Source organism: Aotus nancymaae, unplaced genomic scaffold (assembly GCF_030222135.1).
Source record: "Aotus nancymaae isolate 86718 unplaced genomic scaffold, 86718_ANA_hifiasm-v0.15.2.pri h1tg000092l, whole genome shotgun sequence".
Classification (NCBI taxonomy): Eukaryota; Metazoa; Chordata; class Mammalia; order Primates; family Aotidae; genus Aotus; species Aotus nancymaae.
In genome coordinates, this window is record NW_026988507.1 from 5,589,926 (window position 1) to 5,612,749 (window position 22,824).

Genomic DNA, 22,824 nt, shown 5'->3' on the forward strand with positions numbered 1-22,824 from the left:
TCTGGGCATTTGAAGAGTAGTATATGAAAAGGAAATTGAAAATCCTCTAGCTTACATAATTTCTTTATATTACCTACAAAATGAAATTTTAAAGAAAATTTATCATATTGAATAAACAGTGTGAATTATTTCAACTTCCATATCACTATCTGAAATACATATATATGATATTGTTTTGAGCAATGGAGGTTTTCGGTAACTACTTTTTTTCTTTTTCACGCAGAATGGATTTGTTATGTGTCGACGGATGGTCTGTGACTGTGAGAATCCCACAGTTGATCTTTTTTGCTGCCCTGAATGTGATCCAAGGCTTAGTAGTCAGTGCCTCCATCAAAATGGGGAAACCTTGTACAACAGTGGTGACACCTGGGTCCAGAATTGTCAACAGTGCCGCTGCTTGGTAAATTTAGCTACATGAAGTGGAAAGAAAATTTAGGGCCAGCATCTAAATAGGGAAGCGACCTTGCCCTCCCCATCTGCCAATACCTAGCACCAGCCCACAGTATTGACAGTTACAAAAAGTGAGCCTGGTTAGGATGATGAGGTGATAGTTACACAATCACAACCCAAGAAGGAATATTCTGAGGTAGATGTGGTATAAGGTGTTGAATGGTCTTTCACTAACAGTAATGTCTCTTTCAGGAGTATCTCTATAGCTCAAAAGAAGAAAAAACTCTCCTAGCTTCCCCATTCCTATCCAGTTTAGGCTAACTTAAAGACAATTATTGATAGAACAATGACATTCTTGAAAAAAAAAATTATTTATCCAAGTAGAACTTTTGTTAACCTATTTCTGTCAGTTATGCTTAGACTTAAAAAGCAAAGCAACCCCCCTCCAACCAAAACCGTTTATTTCCTTCAGCAATTGTTATTTGCAATGCTTCTGGTGGGCACCTTGTTTTGCACATAATATGGATGTGCAATAAATATATGTTAGAATTGAATTTCTCTATATATTCATGAAACTTTTACTAGAAACAATAAGTAAGAAGAAAGTAGTGATTTGATGAAGTCTTTTTTCAGTTGAACGAATTTCTTGCTTCTTTCTAGTGATGTAAATGAAAAGGAAAATTGGTCTATGCGTCTTTGTAGCAGAAACTTTCACAGAAGATACTACTTTTAAAGTTATGGCCAGTTTCTTTCTATTTGTGTGAGGTTATTTTTAAGGCAGAGCTTTTTTGTTCCTTCCTTTTTGTACTTTCAACCCAAAAATCAATGGAAAGAGCAAGGTCAGTTTCTGTGCCTGAAGGCCGCTTTCATCTCCCAAACCATGAGATTCAGAATTATGAAGAAAATGGAAACAGGTGGGAACTACATTTTAAAAAGATCCAATTCACACAATACTCCTGTGTGGAATTAAAAAGGATTGAAATCAATTCCTAGGGTGTTTTTTTTCAAAGACTCTACACTGAAATGTATAAATGAACAAAGAAAAACCATCATATTCCCTTCATATTTATTTTAGTTTATTTTCTTGTAAATGTTTTATTCATAAAGGAATAAATAACAGGTTAGAAAAAATATCAAAAGAATAAAAAAGGCATCACATGAGCAAAAAGTTAAATAACAACCTCCTTTGTGTTAGATAACTCTCCTTTGTCATGGGAAAGATAGGGGCATGCGTATTTTATTGTTTTAAGATAAGTGATTTTTGCTTTTGTTTTATTGGTGTTATTTAAACCTTGAAGATTGTTTCAAAATCAAGCTGCAATACAGACCTCATCATTCTAATAGGGCTTTTGTATCAATAGATTCCCTGAAAGATACATAGGCTTTGTAGATCTAAGTTTAAGTATCAATCAAATAAATTGAGTATCCAGTAAACACTGTGCTCATCTGCTTTTTCCCGGCCTCCCTCCATTTCCACCTCCCTCTCCCTCTGCCCTTGCACATCTGTTTTCCTTATAGCAAGGGGAAGTTGATTGTTGGCCCCTGCCTTGCCCAGATGTGGAATGTGAATTCAGCATTCTCCCAGAGAATGAGTGCTGCCCACGCTGTGTCACAGACCCTTGCCAGGCTGACACCATCCGCAATGACATCACCAAGACTTGCCTGGATGAGATGAATGTGGTTCGCTTCACTGGGTCCTCTTGGATCAAACATGGCACTGAGTGTACTCTGTGCCAGTGCAAGGTAAACTCCATTAAATTTAAATAGTGAGCACTTTGCCAGCTGCACCCAGGGCTCATAGATATTAACGTGCTCAGCCTGGACAATGGGAAGGTTTTTTTCTTTTTCTGTTTAGTTTTCAGACATAGATTGGGGGAATGCCATTCAGCTCTATTAGTTCCAAGGCTGTCATGTGCCTCCCTCTGATGTATATTCAAGGAGAGTGCATGGACTGAAACCAGAATGATCTGTTATTTATGTCATCAGAATAGAAGCAAGCTACTTAAATTGTCCTAAGTGTCTAACTGTACACATCTTTTAAAAAAGCTGAAACAACAAACCACATGGTTCTTTCATGAAAGGAGACAATATTGTTTTACTGATTTTATCTGGTTCTTTTATGAGATCCGTAAGATACATAAGCAAAGTAGACTTATTACATTTTCCAAAGTGGAAATCGGTGTGGCAAAGACGGGCATATTTCTTGGTTTGTTGTGGTCAGTTACATTGAGTCGGAAAATTTTAAGATCTGTTTTTTTACCGTATTTTGTTCATACAGTTGGAGAAAAACCATTACAAAGCCTTTGTCCTTATTCTCATAGGAAAATAGAGCCCTGTGCCTTTTGCTTCAGTAAGAGCACAAAACAATGAATGTAAGCAGAGCATGTAGAGTTTGTAGATTAGTGACAATTTTGGAAGCATTCTAATTTGATTATTATTTCTAAAAAAAATTTAATTTTGTAGCCATTATGCTTCATAGTCATAATTTTAGAATCAACACTAAAAATAAATGATTAACCTGAAGGCTTAACAATAACAACTAAATAGCAGACGTGTCAGATTTTTCTTAGCATAACATAGCCAGATATCTATAACTGCTCTGTTTTTTTAAGTAAGCATTTCCATTTTGTAATTTTTTTTCCTACAGAGCAATTTTAAATTCAGATTCACTTACTACAAATTCTAACCAGAGTGGTTTGAAGTAACAGGACAAAGAAATATAAAATGCTTTAAGCTTTGAGACACCATTTTTATCTATTTCAAGCTCAAATTTCTAGTTCTTTCAATCAATGCAATTTGTCAATCAAGCAAAGCTTTCTGAGTGAACATTTACTGCTGTTTTATGAAATGCATTAGCAAATTTAAAAGTTACTATTACTAAAAGTTACTAATAATGTATATGCAATGTTCCTTTAATTTACATTTTACATGTGTATACTTAATAGTGCATATCTCAAAAGTTAGCACTAATGACTAACAGGGAAATACTTTCTGACATTTAATTACCAAATAGAGTTGAATCCTTTTACATACCCTTAATCTTTCTGTGAGATTATTGTTCTGAGCTATAGTGACAAAAATATATATTGAGTGATGGATAAAAATGAAATATAGCACAGACAGATATTTCCAGTAAGAAAAATGCATATCGTAATGGGCAGGAAAACAACTCAAACTGTTTTCTGGGGTAAAGAGTTTGAATGAGCTTGTCATTTGCTGCCTTATAAACAGCTACTATAATTTCTAAGCTCTTGGTAGGAATATATTCTAGAGAGTGTATTATGATATTAAAGTCATTTCTTCCTGTCAGATAAGTTCTGATTCTTAGAAGTTATTATTAGATACCAATTCCTTTATCTCTTATTATTAAATATGTCATAAAAATATGCTGAGTTTTGTAAGATTTATCTCAAATACTCATTTTTATCACATTTACTTTGTGTTATTTAAAAAATAAAGTTTAGGCAAAACAGCTTTCAGGCATTGCATTAGAGGTAAGCATTCTTCACAATTTAGTGCTTTGAAAGCACTGTTTTATTTATTGCCTCTCCATTCTACTCCCCTCTGAGTTATTTGTTTTTAATTGATAAATACACACTGTGTGGGGCATTGTGCTGGTACCAGGGGTGTAATGATAAGCAAAACCAGACACAGTCATCCCTGGAAATTATTCTCTATCAGCTTATTATCTGGTGCTCTGTTTTTCAATATGCTAGTCAGTAGCCACATGTGGCTATTTAAATTTTAATTAATTAAAATTAAATAATTTGAAAAATGTAATTTCTTAGTTATACTAGCCACATTTCAGTTGCACAGTAGCCACATGTGGTTACTGGCTGTCACATTACATAGCACACTGTGTTAGGCCATTCTTGCATTGCTATAAAGAAATACTTGAGACTAGGTAATTTACAAAGAAAAGGGGTTTAATTGGCTCACAGTTCTGTAGACTGTATAGGAAACACTGCCATTGTCTGTTTTGGGGGAGGCTTCAGGAAGCTTTTTGGAAGGCAAAGCAAGAACAGGCAATTCACATGGCAGGATTGGGAACAAGAGAGAGTTGCTGGAGAGGTGCCACACATTATATATATATATATACTGCGGCGGCGGCTGCAGGCTGAGCGGCGAGTTTCCGATTTAAAGCTGAGCTGCGAGGAAAATGGCGGCGGGAGGATCAAATACTTGCTGGACGGTAGACTCAGAGACGAATAAAAATTAACTGCTTGAGCATCTTTTGACTGGTTAACCAGTTGCTGATGTATATTCAAGATGAGTGGATTAGGAGAAAACTTGGATCCACTGGCCACTGATTCACGAAAACGAAAATTGCCATGCGATACTCCAGGACAAGGTCTTATTTGCAGTGGTGAAAAGCGGAGACGGCAGCAGGAGAGTAAATATATTGAAGAATTGGCCGAGCTGATATCTGCTAATCTTAGTGATATTGTCAATTTCAATGTCAAATTTCATGTTCTGGGATACATGCGCAGATCATGCAGGATTGTTGCATAGGTATATACATGGCAAGGTGGTTTGCGGCCTTCATCCCCCCATCACCTATATCTGGTATATCTCCCCACCCCCTGCTGTCCCTCCCCTAGCCCCCGCAACTGACCACAGTGTGTGATGCTCCCCTCCCTGTGTCCGCATGTTCTCATTGTTCAACACCTGCCTATGAGTGAGAACATGCGGTGTTTGGTTTTCTGTTCTTGTGTCAGTTTGCTGAGAATGATGGTTTCCAGATTCATCCATGTCCCTATGAAGGACACGAAATCATCATTTTTTATGGCTGCATAGTATTCCATGGTATATATGTGCCACATTTTCTTTATCCAGTCTAACACTGATGGACATTTGGGTTGGTTCCAGGTCTTTGCTATTGTAAATAGTGCTGCAATGAACATACATGTCCGTGTGTCTTTATAATAGAATGATTTATAATCCTTTGGATATATACCCAGTAATGGGATTGCTGGGTCAAATGGAATTTCTGTTCTGGGTCCTTGAGGAATCGCCACACTGTCTTCCACAATGGTTGAACTAGCTTACACTCCCACCAACAGTGTAAAAGTGTTTGTTTCTCCACATCTTCTCCAGCATCTGTTGTCTCCAGATTTTGTAATGATCGCCATTCTAACTGGCATGAGATGGTATCTCAATGTGGTTTTGATTTGCATTTCTCTAATGACCAGTGATTATGAGTATTTTTCATATGTTTGTTGGCCTCATAGATGTCTTCTTTTGTAAAGTGTCTGTTTATATCCTTCACCTACTTTTGAATGGGCTTGTTTGTTTTTCTTGTAAATCTGTTTTAGTTCTTTGTGGATTCTGGATTTAGCCCTTTGCCAGATGGGAAGATTGCAAAAGTTTTTTCCCATTCTATTGGTTGCCGGTTCACTCTAACAATTGTTTCTTTTGCTGTGCAGAAGCTCTGGAGTTTAATTAGATCCCATTTGTCTATTTTGGCTTTTGTTGCCAATGCTTTTGGTGTTTTAGCGATGAAGTCCTTGCCTATGCCTATGCCCTGAATGGTTTTGCCTAGGTTCTCTTCTGGGGTTTTTATGGTGTCAGGTCTTATGTTTAGATCTTTAATCCATCTGGAGTTAATTTTAGTTTAAAGTGTCAGGAAGGGGTCCAGTTTCTGCTTTCTGCACTCTGCTAGCCAGTTTTCCCCACACCATTTATTGAACAGGGAATCCTTTCCCCATTGCTTATTTTTCTCAGGTTTGTCAAAAATCAGATGATTGTACATGTGTGGTGTTGCTTCTGAGGCCTTTGTTCTGTTCCATTGGTCTATGTCTCTGTTTTGGTACCAGTACCATGCTGTTTTGATTACTGTAGCCTTGTCGTATAGTTTGAAGTCAGGCAGCATGATGCCTCCAGCTTTGTTCTTTTTGCTTAGGATCGTTTTGTCTATTTGGTCTCTCTTTTGTTTCCATATGCAGGTTGAAGTATTTTTTTCCAGTTCTGTGAAGAGGATCATAGGTAGCTTAATGAGGATAGCATTGAATCTATAAATTACTTTGGGTAGTATGGCCATTTTCACATTATTGATTCTTCCCAACCGTGAGCATGTGTTTTTTCATCTGTTTGTGTCCTCTCTTATTTCATTGAGCAGTGGTTTGTAGTGCTCCTTGAAGAGGTCATTTACATCCTTTGTTAGTTGTATTCCTAGGTATTTTATTCTCTTTGTAGCAATTGTGAATGGGAGTTCACTTTTGATTTGGCTCTCTGTTTGTCTGTTATTGGTGTATAGAAATGCTTGTGATTTCTGCACATTGATTTTGTATCCTGAGACTTTGCTGAAGTTGCTTATCAGTTTCAGGAGATTTTGGGCTGAGATAATGGGGTCTTCTAAATATACAATTGTGTCATCTGCAAATAGAGACAATTTGGCTTCCTCTTTTCCTAATTGAATACGCTTTTTATCTTTTTCTTGCCTGATTGCTCTGGCTAGAACTTCCAATACTATATTGAATAGGAGTGGTGTGAGAGGGCATCCTTGTCTTGTGCCAGATTTCAAAGGGTGTGCTTCCAGTTTTTGCCTGTTCAGTATGATATGGGCTGTGGGTTTGTTGTAAATAGCTTTTATTATTTTGTGATATGTTCCATTGATACCTAGTTTATTGAGGGTTTTTAGCATAACGGGCTGTTGAATTTTGTCAAAGGCCTTTTAAATGACCACATCTCATGAGAACTCACTCACTATGGTGAGAACAGCACCTAGGGGATTCTGCTGAGTCATTCAAGAGAAATCTGCAGTTTTGATCTATACACCTCCCACCAGACCCCACCTCTAGGATTAGGGATTACAATTCAAGGAGAGATTTGGGTGCAGACAAATATCCAAGCTATATCACACACACCGAAAACATAGTTCTGTCATCACAAAATGTTTTCTTGGACAGACCTAGTCTAGTGGTCAAGAATGTAGTCTCTGGAATCAGGCTGTCAGGATTCAAAGCCTGTCAACCTCACTAACTATATGACTTCAGGGGACATTTGTTAATCTGTCTGTAGCTCAATTCGCTCTCCTTATAAATGGAAAAAATAATAGTACCTACTTGAGAATTGTGATAGTGTCTATTTGAGAGGTTTACTATAAGAATTAAGTGACATGATCCACTCAAAAAGTTTCATACCATGCTCAACACATTATAGTAAGCACTCAGTAAATGTTGGCTGAGGAGTAACTCCTCAGTAAATGAGATCTAAGAATTATGAGTTAGTTGGGTAGAAGAGGGTAAGATTTTTCTCTTCTCTTTTTAAAAGTGTCTTCAAATTTAATTTGCATAGGTTAAAGAAAAAAAGCTTTCTCCACTCAAAGGTTAAACTCTTGAATCAAAGATGAATTCAGAAGATCTCCTTTTCTAAATCTTCTAGAGAAGCACCCTTTGCTTAGAACACTTTGAGCTTCAAACAACAAAGAGGGATGTATCCAATTGAGAAATAAGGAGGAAGAAGGGATTAGGGAGTCCTTTCCTTTAATAGACAATCACTGAGCAGGAAACTGAAAATCAGAAACCAGGGAGCTGCTTTAACTCCTAGGGGGACTCTAGATATAATGCTACAATTATTGAGATATGGAAAAAAAATCAGAGTTTTATAAAATGATCAAGTACCTCACTTCTTAAATCTTGCCCTTATCTACCAAAAGCTACAAACTTGAAGTTGTGCCAGTGGACCTCTGTTCTAACATTAGAATAGATGAGTAAATCTATGAAAAAAAATACTTAGAAATGAACAATATTATAATAAAACTTTTAATATATGATCAGAAAGACTGCAAATCAATGGAGGAAAAAATCGTTAATTCACAAATAATGGAATGACTGGATAACAATTTGAGGGAAATAACATACAGTTATTATGTTACATATCAAAACAAATTTCACATGGAAAAAGTGTTAAATATTAAAATGAATCAAAATGAAGGAAATATAATGACACATCAAAATTCTAGAAGGGAGATAACTTTTTACGTTTTTCAGCAATAAAATATACCTCAAAGAAAAGATTAGTTCTTAAAGAAAATGTTCATTCTGCTGCAGCTAACTAGTCTCCATCTTCTACACCAAATACTATTCCATGCCATGGAAGTGCTATGCAGTAACTCTCCCAAGTAGCACCTTATACCGCTTAAAAACCTTTAAAATCTCTAATCTGAAGGTGACACAGTCAAGAAATGTAAACATTTAGGAAAACAAAAATGTAATTATAGTCATCTATGTTCATGGAACAGGCCATTTGTCACTAAAACGTGTGCTGGTTAGGATTTGCTGTATTTTATCTGCTATGCTGAAATCTTCTGGTATTATCTATCAATATAAGATTTACAATAAATGAATGACACATCTTTAAAAAAAAGAAAAGAAAAGAAAAGATTACTACTTCTATAGATACATAAAATTAGCAAAAAAAAAAAAAAAAAAGAGTCACAACTACAGACTAGAAAAATAGCTTTAGCAGATTTGGTTTCTTTGTCAGAGTAAAAACATAAACATTAATAAGAAAAGCACTTACTGCTGGGTGTAGTGGCTCATACCTATAATCCCAACTGCTCAGAAGGCCCACTTGAGCCTAGGCGTTCAAGGCTGCAGTCAGCCATGATCATGCCACTGCCCTCCGGCTTGGGTGACAAAGTAAGACCTTGCTTCTAAAACTTTTTAAAAAAGCAATTATTTCCCCATAAATAAAACTACAAAAGGTGAATAAACAATTCACTAAAAAAGTATACCTACTAAAATAAAAGGGGAAATCATTCAGCCTTTAAATAATTGAACCTTAATTGTAAACTAAAATAATAACTATTTTCACATACTATAGTAAAAAAGTTCCCCATAATAATTTCTAATGCTGACAGAGATATACTAGAATGATTATTTTTGTGCACTGTTAGTATCATTAAAAAATACACAATGCAACATATACAATCTCCACACCCCCCCACACACACACACATATATTTTTCTCTTTAATCCCAGGTCTGAGAATCTAACCTAAAGAAATAATCTAAAGTGTAAAGCAAGCTATATGCATGCCAATATTCATCTCAACATTGTCACACAGATTTAAAGAAGAATCTAAAATATCCAACAATAGAACAGTTAAATAAATTCCAGTAACTTTGTATACAATGCAATTATATGATGTGTTATACTCATAATGTATTCTAAATAGGTATTAGAAGATTGTATATTATTATTCAGCTGTTGAAGTAATGGCAATGCTTATAATAAAAATTAAGATAAAAATGTATAATTATATATTCACTTTGAAAATAAAGGAAATGGACTCTATTAAAACAAACTGAAATTTTTATAGTAATAGGATTAAAAAATATAAGTATAGCTGAAAATTAAAAGTTGACTGTTTTCTAATCTTGATTTTCAAAAGTTAGCATGAAAAGTGGCAAGGACTTCTTTTAACAATAAATATAGCCAAAAATAGCAGTATCTTAAGGAAAATTATTTTACTGTGTCACTATATAAACATAATTACTTTTTATAATGAGTTTTGTTAGTAGGTGCTTATTCTTATTCCTACTATTCCTTCCTATTCCTACTATTATTCCTAATAGTCAGACTGAGTTTCAGTGAGTCACTTTCATTTTCATTTTTACCAAGGTAATATTTATTACAGTGAAATTCATAGTTAAGCATATAGTTTGATAAGTTTGATAAATCAAAATACAGAATATATCCAACATTCTAGACAGGACCTTTGGATCCCCTTTCAGGTAATATCTACTTTCAATAGGCGACCTTCATTTTATTTCTTTGTAATAAATTCATTTTGCCTGTAATCAAATTTTATATAAATTTAATTACACAGTTTGTACTCATATCTCCTGTTGAATTAACCATTTTATTGTTACTTAATGTCCCTCCGTATCTCTCGCAAGACTTCTTGAATTGAAATTAATTTTGTCTGATATTCATTTAGCCACACGGTATATTGTTTTGTTCATCTACTTCCGATCTATCAATGGTTTTATATTTAAAGTGTATTTTTAATAGCTAATGTACAGTTCTTATTTTTTATCCAGTATGAAAATATGTATCTTTTATTAAAGTGTTTTGTTTATTTACATTTAATATAATTTGTGACACTGATGGATTTAGGACTACTATTTTATCATTTGTTTTCTATTTGTTCCATCTATATTTTATACACCTATTTATCCATTTCTGCCTTCTTTTTTCTATAACAACATTTTTATTTAAATTGTTCTATTGATTTTAAACTATAACTTTTTATATTATTATTGTCCTAAAGATTATAATATATATATCATTAACTTATTATATTATAATTAGATATAAATTATACTTCTCATATAAAATATAAGAACTTTGCAACATTATAATTTTATCCCCACAGCCTTTGTACTAAAACAATAATATATTTTATAACTCTGTTCACTATAAATCTTACAGTTCCATGTTACTATTTTTGCTTTAATAAGTCTTATGTCTTTTAAAGAAATTAAGAAAAGAAAAATAGTATATTTTATATTTATTCACCTATAGTAGTTACCCTCTTTTCCACAAGGGGTATGTGTTTTAAGACTCCAAATGAATGCCTGAAACCACAATAGTACGAACCCTATTAAACCCTATATATACTGTTTTTTTCTATACATACCTATGATAAAATTTAATTTACGTTAGGCACAGTATTGACAACAATAATAATAAAATAGAATAATTATAATAATATACTGTAATAAAAATTATGTGAATGTGATTTCTGTCAGTCTGTCACTCTCTCTCTGTCTCTCACTGGCTCGCTTGCTCTCAAAATGTTTTTTTTTTTTTTTTTTTTTTTTTTTTTTTTTTTTGAGACGGAGTTTTCGCTCTTGATACCCAGGCTGGAGTGCAATGGCGCGATCTCGGCTCACCGCAACCTCCGCCTCCTGGGTTCAGGCAATTCTCCTGCCTCAGCCTCCTGAGTAGCTGGGATTACAGGCACGCGCCACCGTGCCCAGCTAATTTTTTTTTGTATTAGTAGAGACGGGGTTTCACCATGTTGACCAGGATGGTCTCGATCTCTTGACCTCGTGATCCACCCGCCTCGGCCTCCCAAGCTCTCAAAATGTTTTATCGTACATTTTACTTACTTATTTTGGGGCCATGGTTGACCACAGGTAACTGAAACTGTGGAAGGAAAAACACAGATAAGGGAAGACTACTGTATTTACCATTTCTGGTGCTCTTCATTTCTTCTTCCATATTGGAGTCTCCATCTGGTTACATTCCCTTCAGCTTGAATAATGCTCCTCAGCATTTTCCTTGTCGCAGGTGTGCTAGCACCAAGTTCTTTCGAGTCTTATTTATCTGAAAATGTCTTTATATGTGAAGAATATTTTCACGGGATATGGAATTCAGGATTGACAGATTTGTTTCCAGAACTTTAAAGGTGATATTCTATTATTTTCTGGTTTCTATTGTTTTTTGATACAGCGATCATTTGTTTCTTTTAATTCCCTCGTATGCAGTATTTATCTCCCCTCCCCCACTTTTTCCTTTCATGATTCTCTATCTTTGGTTTTTAGTAGTTTAATTATGATACACTTAGGTCTGATTTTTTTTTTTTTGTCTTTATTTTCTTTGGTGTTTGCTGGGCTTTCTGGATATCAAGTTGATGTCATTTCACCAAACTTGAGAAAAGTTCAGCCATTTTTTTTCACATATTTTGTCTGCCACATTTTTTCTCTCACAGTTTTCTGAGACTCCACTTAAACATTCGTTTAGATGATTTAATTATCCTAAATGTCACTAAAGTTCTATTTTTATTTCAATATTTTTCTCTGTTTTATGGATTGGAAAATTTCTATTGCTTTGTCTTCAAATTTACAGACTTTTTCTTCTGCCATCGCTAATCTGCTATTAGGTTCATCCAGTGAATCTTTTCATTTTAGATACTGCATTTTTCAGTTCCAGAATTACCACAATTTTTAATAGTTTAATTTCTCTTCCAAATTTTACTATTTGTTCATGCATTATGACCATATCTTTTCACATTTTTTAGCATATTTATGATAAATACTTTCCAGTCTTTGCTAATTACAACATCTGGATCATCTTTGAGTCATTTTCCATTCACTACTTTTTCTCTTGATTAGGAACCACATTTTCCTGTTTTTCTTCATGTGTCTATTAATTTTTACAATTTATTGGATATGATGGATGCTATGTTGTTTAGACTTTAAGTTCAATTGGCTTCTTGTGAAGACTGTTTTTGTTGTAGCAGGTTGTGAATTATTGGCCAATAACCTGGCACTTATTAGAGGTTGGCTTTACACCAGTTAGGTGGGTCTGTTTTAAATTTACTTTTGGTTTTAGAGTGAATCTCTTAATCTGTAGGTTTTGTTTTACTACTAATCATGGCCCTTTTGGGCCTTCAGTGGAAAGCTTGAATTGTTTGTTTGGTTTTTTCCTTATATGTTTAGTTGACATATAGTGGTTATACATCGTTATAGGTGTACAGAGTGATATTTTGATGCAAGTGTACAATACTTAACGATCAGCATAATTAGGATATTTTTTACCTCAAACATTTATTATTACTTTGTGTTGGGAACATTCAGAATCCTTTCTTCTAGATTTTTAAACATACACAATAAATTATTATTAACTGTATTTATCCTATAGTGTTACAGAGCACTAGAACTTACTCCTCCTATATTCATCCTTATTCCAGCTGTAATTTTGTTAACAACCTCTTTGACTAACCTCTTCCTACCCTCTTCCCCCCATACTCTTCCTATCTTCTGATAACCATAATTCTACTTCTATAAGATGAAATTTTTAGCTCCAACATATGAGGGGGAACATGTAATTTATATCTTTCTGCCCCTGGCTTATTTCACATAGTGTCCTCCAGGCTCACCCATGTTACTGCAAATGACAAGATTTCATTCTTCTTAGGTCTGGATAGTATTCCGTTGTGGATATATACCACATTTTCTTTGTTCATTCATCTGTTGACAGACATTTAGGTTGATTATATATCTTGGCGATTGTGAATAGTACTGCAAGGGGGTTCAGATACATCTTCAATATACTATTTCTTTCCTTTGGATAAATACGCAGTAGTGAGATTGCTGGATCATATGTTAGATCTATTTTTAGTTTTTTGAGAAACTTTCATGCTGTTTATGATGGCTGTACTAATTTATATTCCCACCCACAGTGCATAAGGGTTCCCTTTCCTCTGCATCCTCACCAGCATTTGTAGTTTATTGTCTTTTTGATAAAAGCCATTCTAACTGGAGTGAGATGATAGCTCATTGTGGTTTTGATCTGCATTTCCCTGATGATTAGTGATGCTGAACATTTTTTAATATATGTGTTGGCCATTTGTATGACTTCTTTTGAGCAATATCTATTCAAATCCTTTGCCCATTTTTAATTGGATTGTTTGCAGTTTTTTGCTGTTGAGTTATTTGAGTTTGCTGTACATTCTGGATATGAGTCCCTTGTCGGATGAATAGTTTGCAAATATTTTCTTCCATTCTTCAAGTTGTCTCTTCACTCTGTTGATTGTTTTCTTTGCTGTGAAGAACCTTTTTAGTTTGATGTAGTTTCATTTATTTATTTTTGTTTTTGCTGCCTGTGCTTTTGTGTTCTTACCCATAAAATATTTGCCTAGACCTGTGTCCTAAACCATTTGTCTTATGTTTTTTTTTCTAGTAGTTTTACAGTTGCAGGTATTAATATTACATGTTAATTTTTAATCCATTTTTAGTTGATTTTTTTGTAGATGATGAAAGATAGAAGTCTAAGTAAAGCTTAAACTGTTTATCAATCCTTTATATCTTGGAAGGACACAAATTTCACACACTGCTTCAGTCAGCAACATCTGAAATCTCTCCTTGGATCTTTCAACCTTCCAACTGTGGCTCTCTTGATTTTCTCTTTAGAGTTTCATCTGCAATTCAAAGACCAGCCAAGGATTTGAGAGGAGTTTGTTTACTGATTCATTTCTTCTTTTATAGCTATTTTCCCCTCAATTTGCAGCCACTCTGACAACCCCCAAGCTGTCCTCTGACACTTCAGGATTATAAGAGTGTGGCTTTCTGCTTTCCTTACAGTTATCTCAAGCTGCACAGATTAGGGAGTGCCCTAAGGGGGAATACCAAGTGAAAACAACTCTCACACAGTACGTTTTCCTTCTTACAAAGATTGAAACTGCTCTAGTGTCTGCTTGACACTCTCCATTGCTTTCAGTTGTTATTTTTGTATTTTGTTCAGACTTTATAGTTGTTATCTATAGGAGGGTTAGTCTTATATAAGAAACTATGCTATTAGTAAAACTGGAACCCAAGTGGAATGTTTTATTACTTGTTCATGTATGAACTATGCTTTCCCAATTAAAGAGCTGCCATTGAAATGGTTTGTAGAATCCTGTTATAGCAGAACATATCCATATGGAATAAGCAACACACTTCTGGAAGGTTTTAGAAAACAAAGAGTCTCTCCCTAAGACATGCTTATTGGAGTAATACTAGTGGTTTCTTCCCCATAGGGTTCTAATGTTAATTGCACATATTCAGTGACAGAAGGCTCCAGAAATTCCCTAATTATATTTCTGCTCCAAAGCCATATAATTTGAGGAGCTGATATTCCCAGGAACTGGTATACCCATTACTTTTTTGAGCCAATGAATTAGGAAAGATCATGTAATCTGGTTATGTTTAGAAAGCCTGTGCCTCTGAGCCTGCCCCTCAAAGGGGACTTTTGCAGACAGGAGAGGAAAAAGTGGCTCCAGGCTGGGGCATCTTGGAGATTCTGAGGCACAGCTGAGTTCTCCAAGTCCCATTTGAACAGTTCCGTCTCTAGGAATATGTTAGGTGTTAGAGATATGATGACAAAGCTTTAAAATGACAATAGGGGTCTAAGAAATGGTTGAGTCTGTCACTGCCAAAATAAGAACTCTGCTTAATAATAACTTAGAAAAGATGAGGATAAGTTAAACTGATAATATTCTTCTTGGATATATACTGGCTTTTTCCCTCATTTGGTGTGCTTCAGCACAGGCTGGAGTATCAAAATCTTTTTTGGTTTCTTCTTATAGAAACAAAGACACTTTTGATTCATCATATTAAAGTATAATGCATTTCAATCATCAAAAGCCAGTTTTCTGAGAGAAACTGTAGAATGGAAGATGTATTTTAGAGTCAGGCTACCCTGAGTTTTAATCCCAGCTCTACCATTTATTAGCTGTGTGATTTTGGACATGATATTTAAACTTTCTGATCTTCAGTTCCTGAATCTAAAACCTGTGACTATTAATAGGAATCCCACTGGGAATGCTGTGAGGTTGAAATTAGATAATGTATTTTAAATGCCTGGCAAAGTGTCTGACACAGAGTACACATTTAAGGAGTGGAGGGATATTATCACCATCATGGTTTTTAAAATGATATTAACATTATCATATAAGGTAGTTGGTTGAGAAAAGTTAAGAGTGTAGGGAATCAAAAGAATAGGATAGAACGTTTTTCTTCTTTGTACAACACTATATTGTTTTGAAACTTTAGATCAAAAACTAATTATGCACATCTGGCTCTTCCCTGCCTGTTTATCCTATTTCATCTCCACAGTTTTCTTCCCCAACTGAAAATTCTTACCCAAACCTTTTTTTCAGTTTCTTAACTACACAAAAGTCTCCTCATTTCAAAGCCTCTCCTCCTGCTGTTTCCTGTGCTTTTGGCCACCTTTTCATGCAGTCTCCAGGTCTCCATTTAAATATCACCTCACCGAGTGGTCTGCCTGGCCACTGACTAAGTAGCTAGTCTTTTATTAATCTCACACCACCACCTTGTTTATTTCCTTTTGTCTTAGTCAGTTCAGGCTGCTGTAACAGAATACCATAGACTAGGTGGCTTAAACAATGGAAATTCATTCCTCATAATTCTGGAGGCTGACAAATTCATTTCTCACACTCCAAGATCCAGACCCTGGCAGATCTGGTATCTGGCAATGACACACTTTCTGTTTGCAGATGGCCATTTCTCATTGTATCATATGGTAGACAGAGAGAGAGGAAGCATGCGTTCTCATCTTTTTATAAGGGCACTGATCCCATTAATGAGAGCTCTACCCTCATGAATGGGATCAGTGCCTCACTGATTACCTCTCAAAGACTTTACTTCCTAATACCATCACACTGGGGGTTAGGATTTCAACAGATGAATTTTAAGAGGATGCAAACATTTAGTTCATAGCACCTTTCTAGCACTTTTCACAATTTTTGATTATATGCCTGCTTGATACTTACTAGTTTTCTCCTTTGATAAACTGCAAACCCTGCCCTGTGGGGGTAGTGACCGTGTCTGCTTTATTTATTAATATACATAGTGCTTACAAAAATAAAAGAAAATAGGATACAAGAGGATGTCAATGGGTAAATAAAGGCAGTTTATGACTTCACACAAATACACTGGGCATAATAATTGGGTCTGCAATAGTAGAGTTATGAAAAGTGATTGGGCCATTGAATTTTTAGGAATGCAGAAATAAACTCTACAGTTTTATTTGTAAGTGCCAATCAGTAAATGCGGTCATTTACTAATGGCTTAAAAATTCATACTCTGTTTTTCTTTCTGCTTTTCTTTTTTTTTTTTTTTTTTTCTTTAATCTAGAATGGCCACGTCTGTTGCTCAGTGGATCCACAGTGCCTTCAGGAACTGTGAAGTTAACTGTCTCATGGGAGATTTCTGTTAAAAGAATATTCTTTCATTAAAAAGACCAAAAAAAAAAAAAGTTAAAACTTAAATTGGGCGATTTGTGGGCAGCTAAATGCAGCTTTGTTAATAGCTGAGTGAACTTTCAATTATGAAATTTGTGGAGCTTGACAAAATCACAAAAGGAAAATTATTGGGGCAAAATTAGACCCCAAGTCTGCCTCTCCTGTGTCTGACATCACCATGTAGAAGAATGGGCGTGCAATACACACCGTGACCTGAACCCTGCATAGAAAGCCTGAGCCCATTGGATCTGTGAAAGCCTCTAGCTTCACTGGTGCAGAACATTTTCCTCTAGATCAGAAGCTTTACGAATCAGTTAGGTTCCTCACTGCAAGAAATAAAATGTCAGGCAGTGAATGAATTATATTTTCAGAAGTAAAGCAAAGAAGCTATAACATGTTATGTACAGTACACACTCTGAAAAGAAATCTGAAACAAGTTATTGTAATGATAAAAATAATGCACAGGCATGGTTACTTAATATTTTCTAACAGGAAAAGTCATCCCTATTTCCTTGTTTTACTGCACTTAATATTATTTGGTTGAATTTGTTCAGTATAAGCTCGTTCTTGTGCAAAATTAAATAAATATTTCTCTTACCTTATAACACATGTGAGTCTGAGTATCTTGTTTATTTAATGTGTTCTTCTTTCTACAGATGGTTCACCATAAAATTCCATTCTAGTTCTGCTGATGAAAAACTCCCGCTATACTATTTACAAATTGAAAGTTCATTTTCATGAAATGATATGCCTAAATAAGGGATGTGATGGATACCTTAGTTCTTCCTCTCTAGATCCTCATTTCCCCCTATCTACCTTGCTCTGCATCCAGGGGGGCTGACCTATACAGACCCTAATAGTGAGTTCCTTTGTCCTCTTGGTTCTTGTCTGGTTTCAATTCTACTGCAGTAGGGAACACTGCTGGCATATTAGGAAGAGGTGAAGTTTAGATATTTATTCTGCTGGCTGCCTTCCTCCCTGGTCACTGCCATGATTTCATGTGTCACCATACTGAAGGCTGTATCTCTTGAAAGGCACTCCTCTCTGTCCCACCACTCGCTCCAGGTTCTGATAACTTCTACTGTTTGCATCTTCTGGCTTAGGAATATTAACAGCTCTGGCTATTCTGTCCTTGGGAGGTAGCTGTTCGATTTTCTTTCCTCTATTTCTAGCCACGTCTTTATAAATGGTCCCTTTGTTAAACTCTTTAATTAGCCAGCTCGAGTGTGCCATCTGTTTCCTGCCAGGACTCTAAGTGATACACATAAGGAGAGGAGTATGTGAGGGTTGGGAATGTCTTCAAGAATTGGTCCTTCACATTTTTCTATAAAAAATTTGTAAATCCCGATGTTAGAAGAGATTATGATATTACATGTTAAATTTTTTGATGCACCAGAATCTTAGAAAGGATGAAAGTAAGCAGCCTGAAAACCAATAAAGGAAGCTAATCCAATATTGCCCTGTTACGTTTTACACTAGGGTGAAGAGGAAATACAAGTATTGTCAGATTAATTTTTAGATGCATAGAGGCATTTTTTAAAAAAATTAAAATGAACATGAGGTGATCACCACAAGCTACAGAAATGATAAAGTGGCTTTTAACTGTTCACTCACTATTGCTATGGAAACAACCTAGCATGAGCTGAACTGAAAGATAATTCATAAATGTCTTCATACTTTGGCATGGTAATATTTATCGAATGTGTAAAATCAAGTATCTGTATTCCCTGAATTTACCATAAATGATTTTTCTGTATCCTTTTTTAAATTTAATTTAATTCAACAGAGCATAAGGTTTATTTTTTATCAGGTATATTACAAAGGTAAGTAGCAATTTAACTTCCAAGAAGATATCTGTTAATTTCAAGTTTTTTCAACCTATTTTTTTCCTTATATAGGTTTGTGATTTTATATTGAATCCTCCGGAAAAAGTATGTTTTACTTATCTTTATGAGGAGAGTAAGAAATTAAGTGTGCAGGCAAGTGTGTGTGTGTGTACACCTATATAGACACATATTTATCATTTAGATATCTTACATCCTTCTGGAAGGAGAGGCAAGGATGGAATTTTATATTGCAAATCCTTTGGAAATCTTTGTAGGGCTCTAGGCATATTGGTGGCTTGCAGATCCTTGTTTCTATAAGCCACTGAGTGAAATAGAACTCATAGTTAAGAAGAAAAGAAGGAAAAAACAAGACTGTGATCATTCAATGACTATTAAAGCAATAAATGTGTTCAGATTGAACTTTTTTCTTCAAGGTTTATTCCATAAATAGTAGATTCCCCAGGAGAATTACTGTTTTATGTGCAGACCCTGGGCAAGCAGTAATCAATTGTTTCTTAAGAACTTTGTTCCTTGAAAAAGAGAAGGTTAATGCCCTGTTTCTCATTCTGATAATAAGTGGTAGAATGCCATGGTTGCGTTATGCCAATATTAAGGGGAAGTGAGAACTAAGAAGCATGAATATAATTTGAGGGTGCTTAGCCCCTTTAAGGGCAGGCGTGGTGAAAATAGTCTTTATTCCATTTTCTTTATTTTCTCTTAAATAGTCTTTACTCCATTTTTAAAAAATTTCTTTATTTCCTCTGCTAAGAAAAAAAAATAACTATGATTCTTTGGTTTAGTAACCTATATAATTTACCTCCATTTTTAAAAGACTACCATATTGCTTTTTTAGTTTGCCTTATATAATGGTAAAAAGAGTCATGCATTTGTTCAATTATACTGCAATATCATGGAACCCTTTCATCCTCCCCTAACTTGGTTATCTATAGCCAAAGTTGAGACACCCTGTAAATTGCCTTTACAAAATGAACAGTGTATCAAAGCTCTAAAACAGCAGCCAATACTCTTGAGTGTTGGAGTAGCAGAAGTTATTCTGTTGAACAAAACTTGAGTTTACATCTACTGAATAAAAGATGAGCTTCAGTTCACTAAGCATGACCTCATCTATCAAAGTTCCATGTTGCTGACTAGTTAGGACTTCCTCTGAAGGTCAGCACATCTCACAGACACCTGCATGGTCCCAGTCCTGTTGATAGAGGTAGCTTAAGGATTGACAATACCAACTGTTCTTAAAGAAAGACTTTTTCTTTTCTTTTTTTTTTTTCTCAAATGTAGAGCGTTGTAGCTCAGCAGTAAATTGATCTCTGAGAGTCATGCCGAAAGCATCCCTGAAGACAATAAGTGGATGGTGTGCTCTGTACCCGCTTTGTTCACTGTGGTACCTGGACACTCCCCAGCTGCAGTCGCTGTTGCAGTGGAGTTGGCCCCTTGCGGTCTTCCTGATCTTTCATTACTGCACAGTTTTCTACCCTAGGATTCACTATTTTCCGTAAAGGACTTGTCACCTCTCTGCAGAGTAATTGCCCTCACTTAATAGATCTGCAGGTAGAAAGTCAGGAATTCGTTGGGCTACAGTGGCTCCAGATTGGTGGCGACATAAATAGGCAAGAAATAGAACCATTGGAGAAGTTTGGAACAGGATAATCTGAGTTGCAGTTTCTTGTATTCTCTCCATTTGGGAGGCTGGGACAGCTCCCCTGCATCTTTTGTCTTTGTATTGGTATTAAATAATTGTTCGTAGAGATTGTTTGCATGACAGATTCTGAAGTTTTTCTTTAAATGATGGATGGCACAGTATGTTACCGCCACCACCAATGTATTGCATTTAAAACTTGACCCCCTATTTATCTCCAATGTTAGGTGTTTTAGAAAAGCAACCCAAAATGAGAGTATAACTCTATGTAAAAGCAGAAATGATATTGAGTTTAACTTTATTTTTGAGGCTTTTTCTCTTTCTTTCACAAAACCACAGCCATAGAGAAAGGAGGGAAAAATAATGAACCAAGTATGTGCAGAGCATGAGCATTCATTTATTGCTGACTTTTAATGTGCATGTCCTAATGGAGGGGAAAGAAAATTAACAAATAAGTAGATACCATATCAGGTGGTGATAAGTTCTATGAAGAAAAATTAAGCTGGCTTGGGGTATTGTGGTGGACAGGGGTGATCATTTAGGTCAGTTGGGCAGGAAGTCCTCTCTATAATAAAATAGTATTGGGGCGAATACTTGAATGAAATGAGAGCATGAGCCACTTTCATACCTAGAGGGAAGGAATTACAAGCAGAGGGAACTGTGTCTGAGGTGAAGGCACACTTACATGTCTTGAATGGAATAAGAACTGAAATGTGTAGAAGATACTGTCAGAGGAGTGACCAAATCAGGTTCTCCTAGGCCATGCTTAGGGATTTGGGTTTTTATTCTTAGTGACATAGGAGACATTAGCAAGTTTTGAGCATAGCTGTGCTATAATCTGACAGGTAAAATCACTCTTGTTACCATGTGGAGAATAAACAGAGGTGGGGTTCGGGGAGAAACGAGGATGTTGGTGAACATGTACTCAGGAGGCACATTCATATCACGGAGTTTCAGACAAGAGGATAATGGTTTGGACTAGGTTGGTAATGATGAGAACCAAACAGATTTAACATGAAAGAAGATTCAATTACATGAAATAATGCGCAGAAAGACTAAATGTCACAAAACATGTCAATTCTCCCCAGTAGTTCTAATTAAAAAACAAGTTATTTTAAGGTGATTCTAAACTATTATAGACAAACAAATGTCCAAGAATAGCCAGGAATACTCTGAGAAAAGATTACATTTGGAGACGGGATACTTATTCTACCATATATTACTAAGGTATAAAACTATAGGAATTAAGAGTCATTGCTTCAGGAAAAAACAAGCTAGATAACATGAACATATTTCATCAAAACCTCAGAAACCATCCTATACACATAAAGATACTTGATAGAAGTTAGCAGTTACACTGAGTGAGGCTGTGAAAATTATTTATGGGAAAACAAAAACATAGACATTTATCCTTATTTCATGAAAATCAATTCCACATAGGTGAAAGATCAAAATGTGAAAAGTAAAATAAATTTATGAAAAACAATTAGAATTGTTTTTAGCTTTAGAATATTTTAAAATAAACTCAAAAAGCATATATATATATATATACATATGGGGGAGGTCTGTGTGTAATTTTACATACACACATTTATTTGCATGCACACATTTACATACACACATTTTTCTTCTTTTCACTCACATGTCCACACATGTTACATTGCTGCAGTTATGGTATGTATCATTTTATCTCTACCTTTGCATAACATTTTGGGGAAACAATTGTTACAATAAAATTATTAGATTTTAGTAAAAGATGAATGGCTGGTATATATTTCACCAATTTGTTGTAAATATAGTTTATTTGCTTCTAACTTTTTTACTACTATGGATGCCACTGTATATCATGTAAGCTGTTTCTTTAGACAATATCGTCAAGAATAGATTTAATGAAGCAAGTTATAAATGGTCTATGTGATGTGTTTTAACTTGTTTTATTGCTTGTTCAAAGGCTGTAGCAATGTACAATGCCACCAGCAATATATGGAATTCATTTTAAAACACCCTTTTGCCACCACTGAATATTACCAATTGAATTTTTGCCCTCTATTTTGTTTCTTTTATACATATAAAATGGTATATTTCTGTTTTAATTTGAATTTCTTTAAAAAGCTTTGAAGGTAAACATTTCTGGTTGTTTATGCCTCATGTGTGAATTATCTGTTTACATCTCACATTCATATATGTGGTGTTTTA

General features: G+C 35.1%; 1 protein-coding gene across 5 annotated transcripts in view; it reads left to right on the forward strand.

Annotated features, from left to right (window-relative positions):
• NELL2 (neural EGFL like 2) overlaps positions 1–17,757 on the forward strand; it is a 428,916-nt gene extending 411,159 nt beyond the window's left edge. For all 5 annotated transcript variants that reach the window (XM_064369806.1, XM_064369807.1, XM_064369805.1 and 2 more), the window contains exons 19-21: positions 224–400; positions 1,909–2,133; positions 17,042–17,757. In XM_064369806.1, coding sequence (XP_064225876.1) covers positions 224–400; positions 1,909–2,133; positions 17,042–17,092 — 453 coding nt within the window. In that variant the 3' untranslated portion in view covers positions 17,093–17,757. The remainder of the gene's footprint in view (positions 1–223; positions 401–1,908; positions 2,134–17,041) is intronic.
• Positions 17,758–22,824: the final 5,067 nt, after the last annotated feature.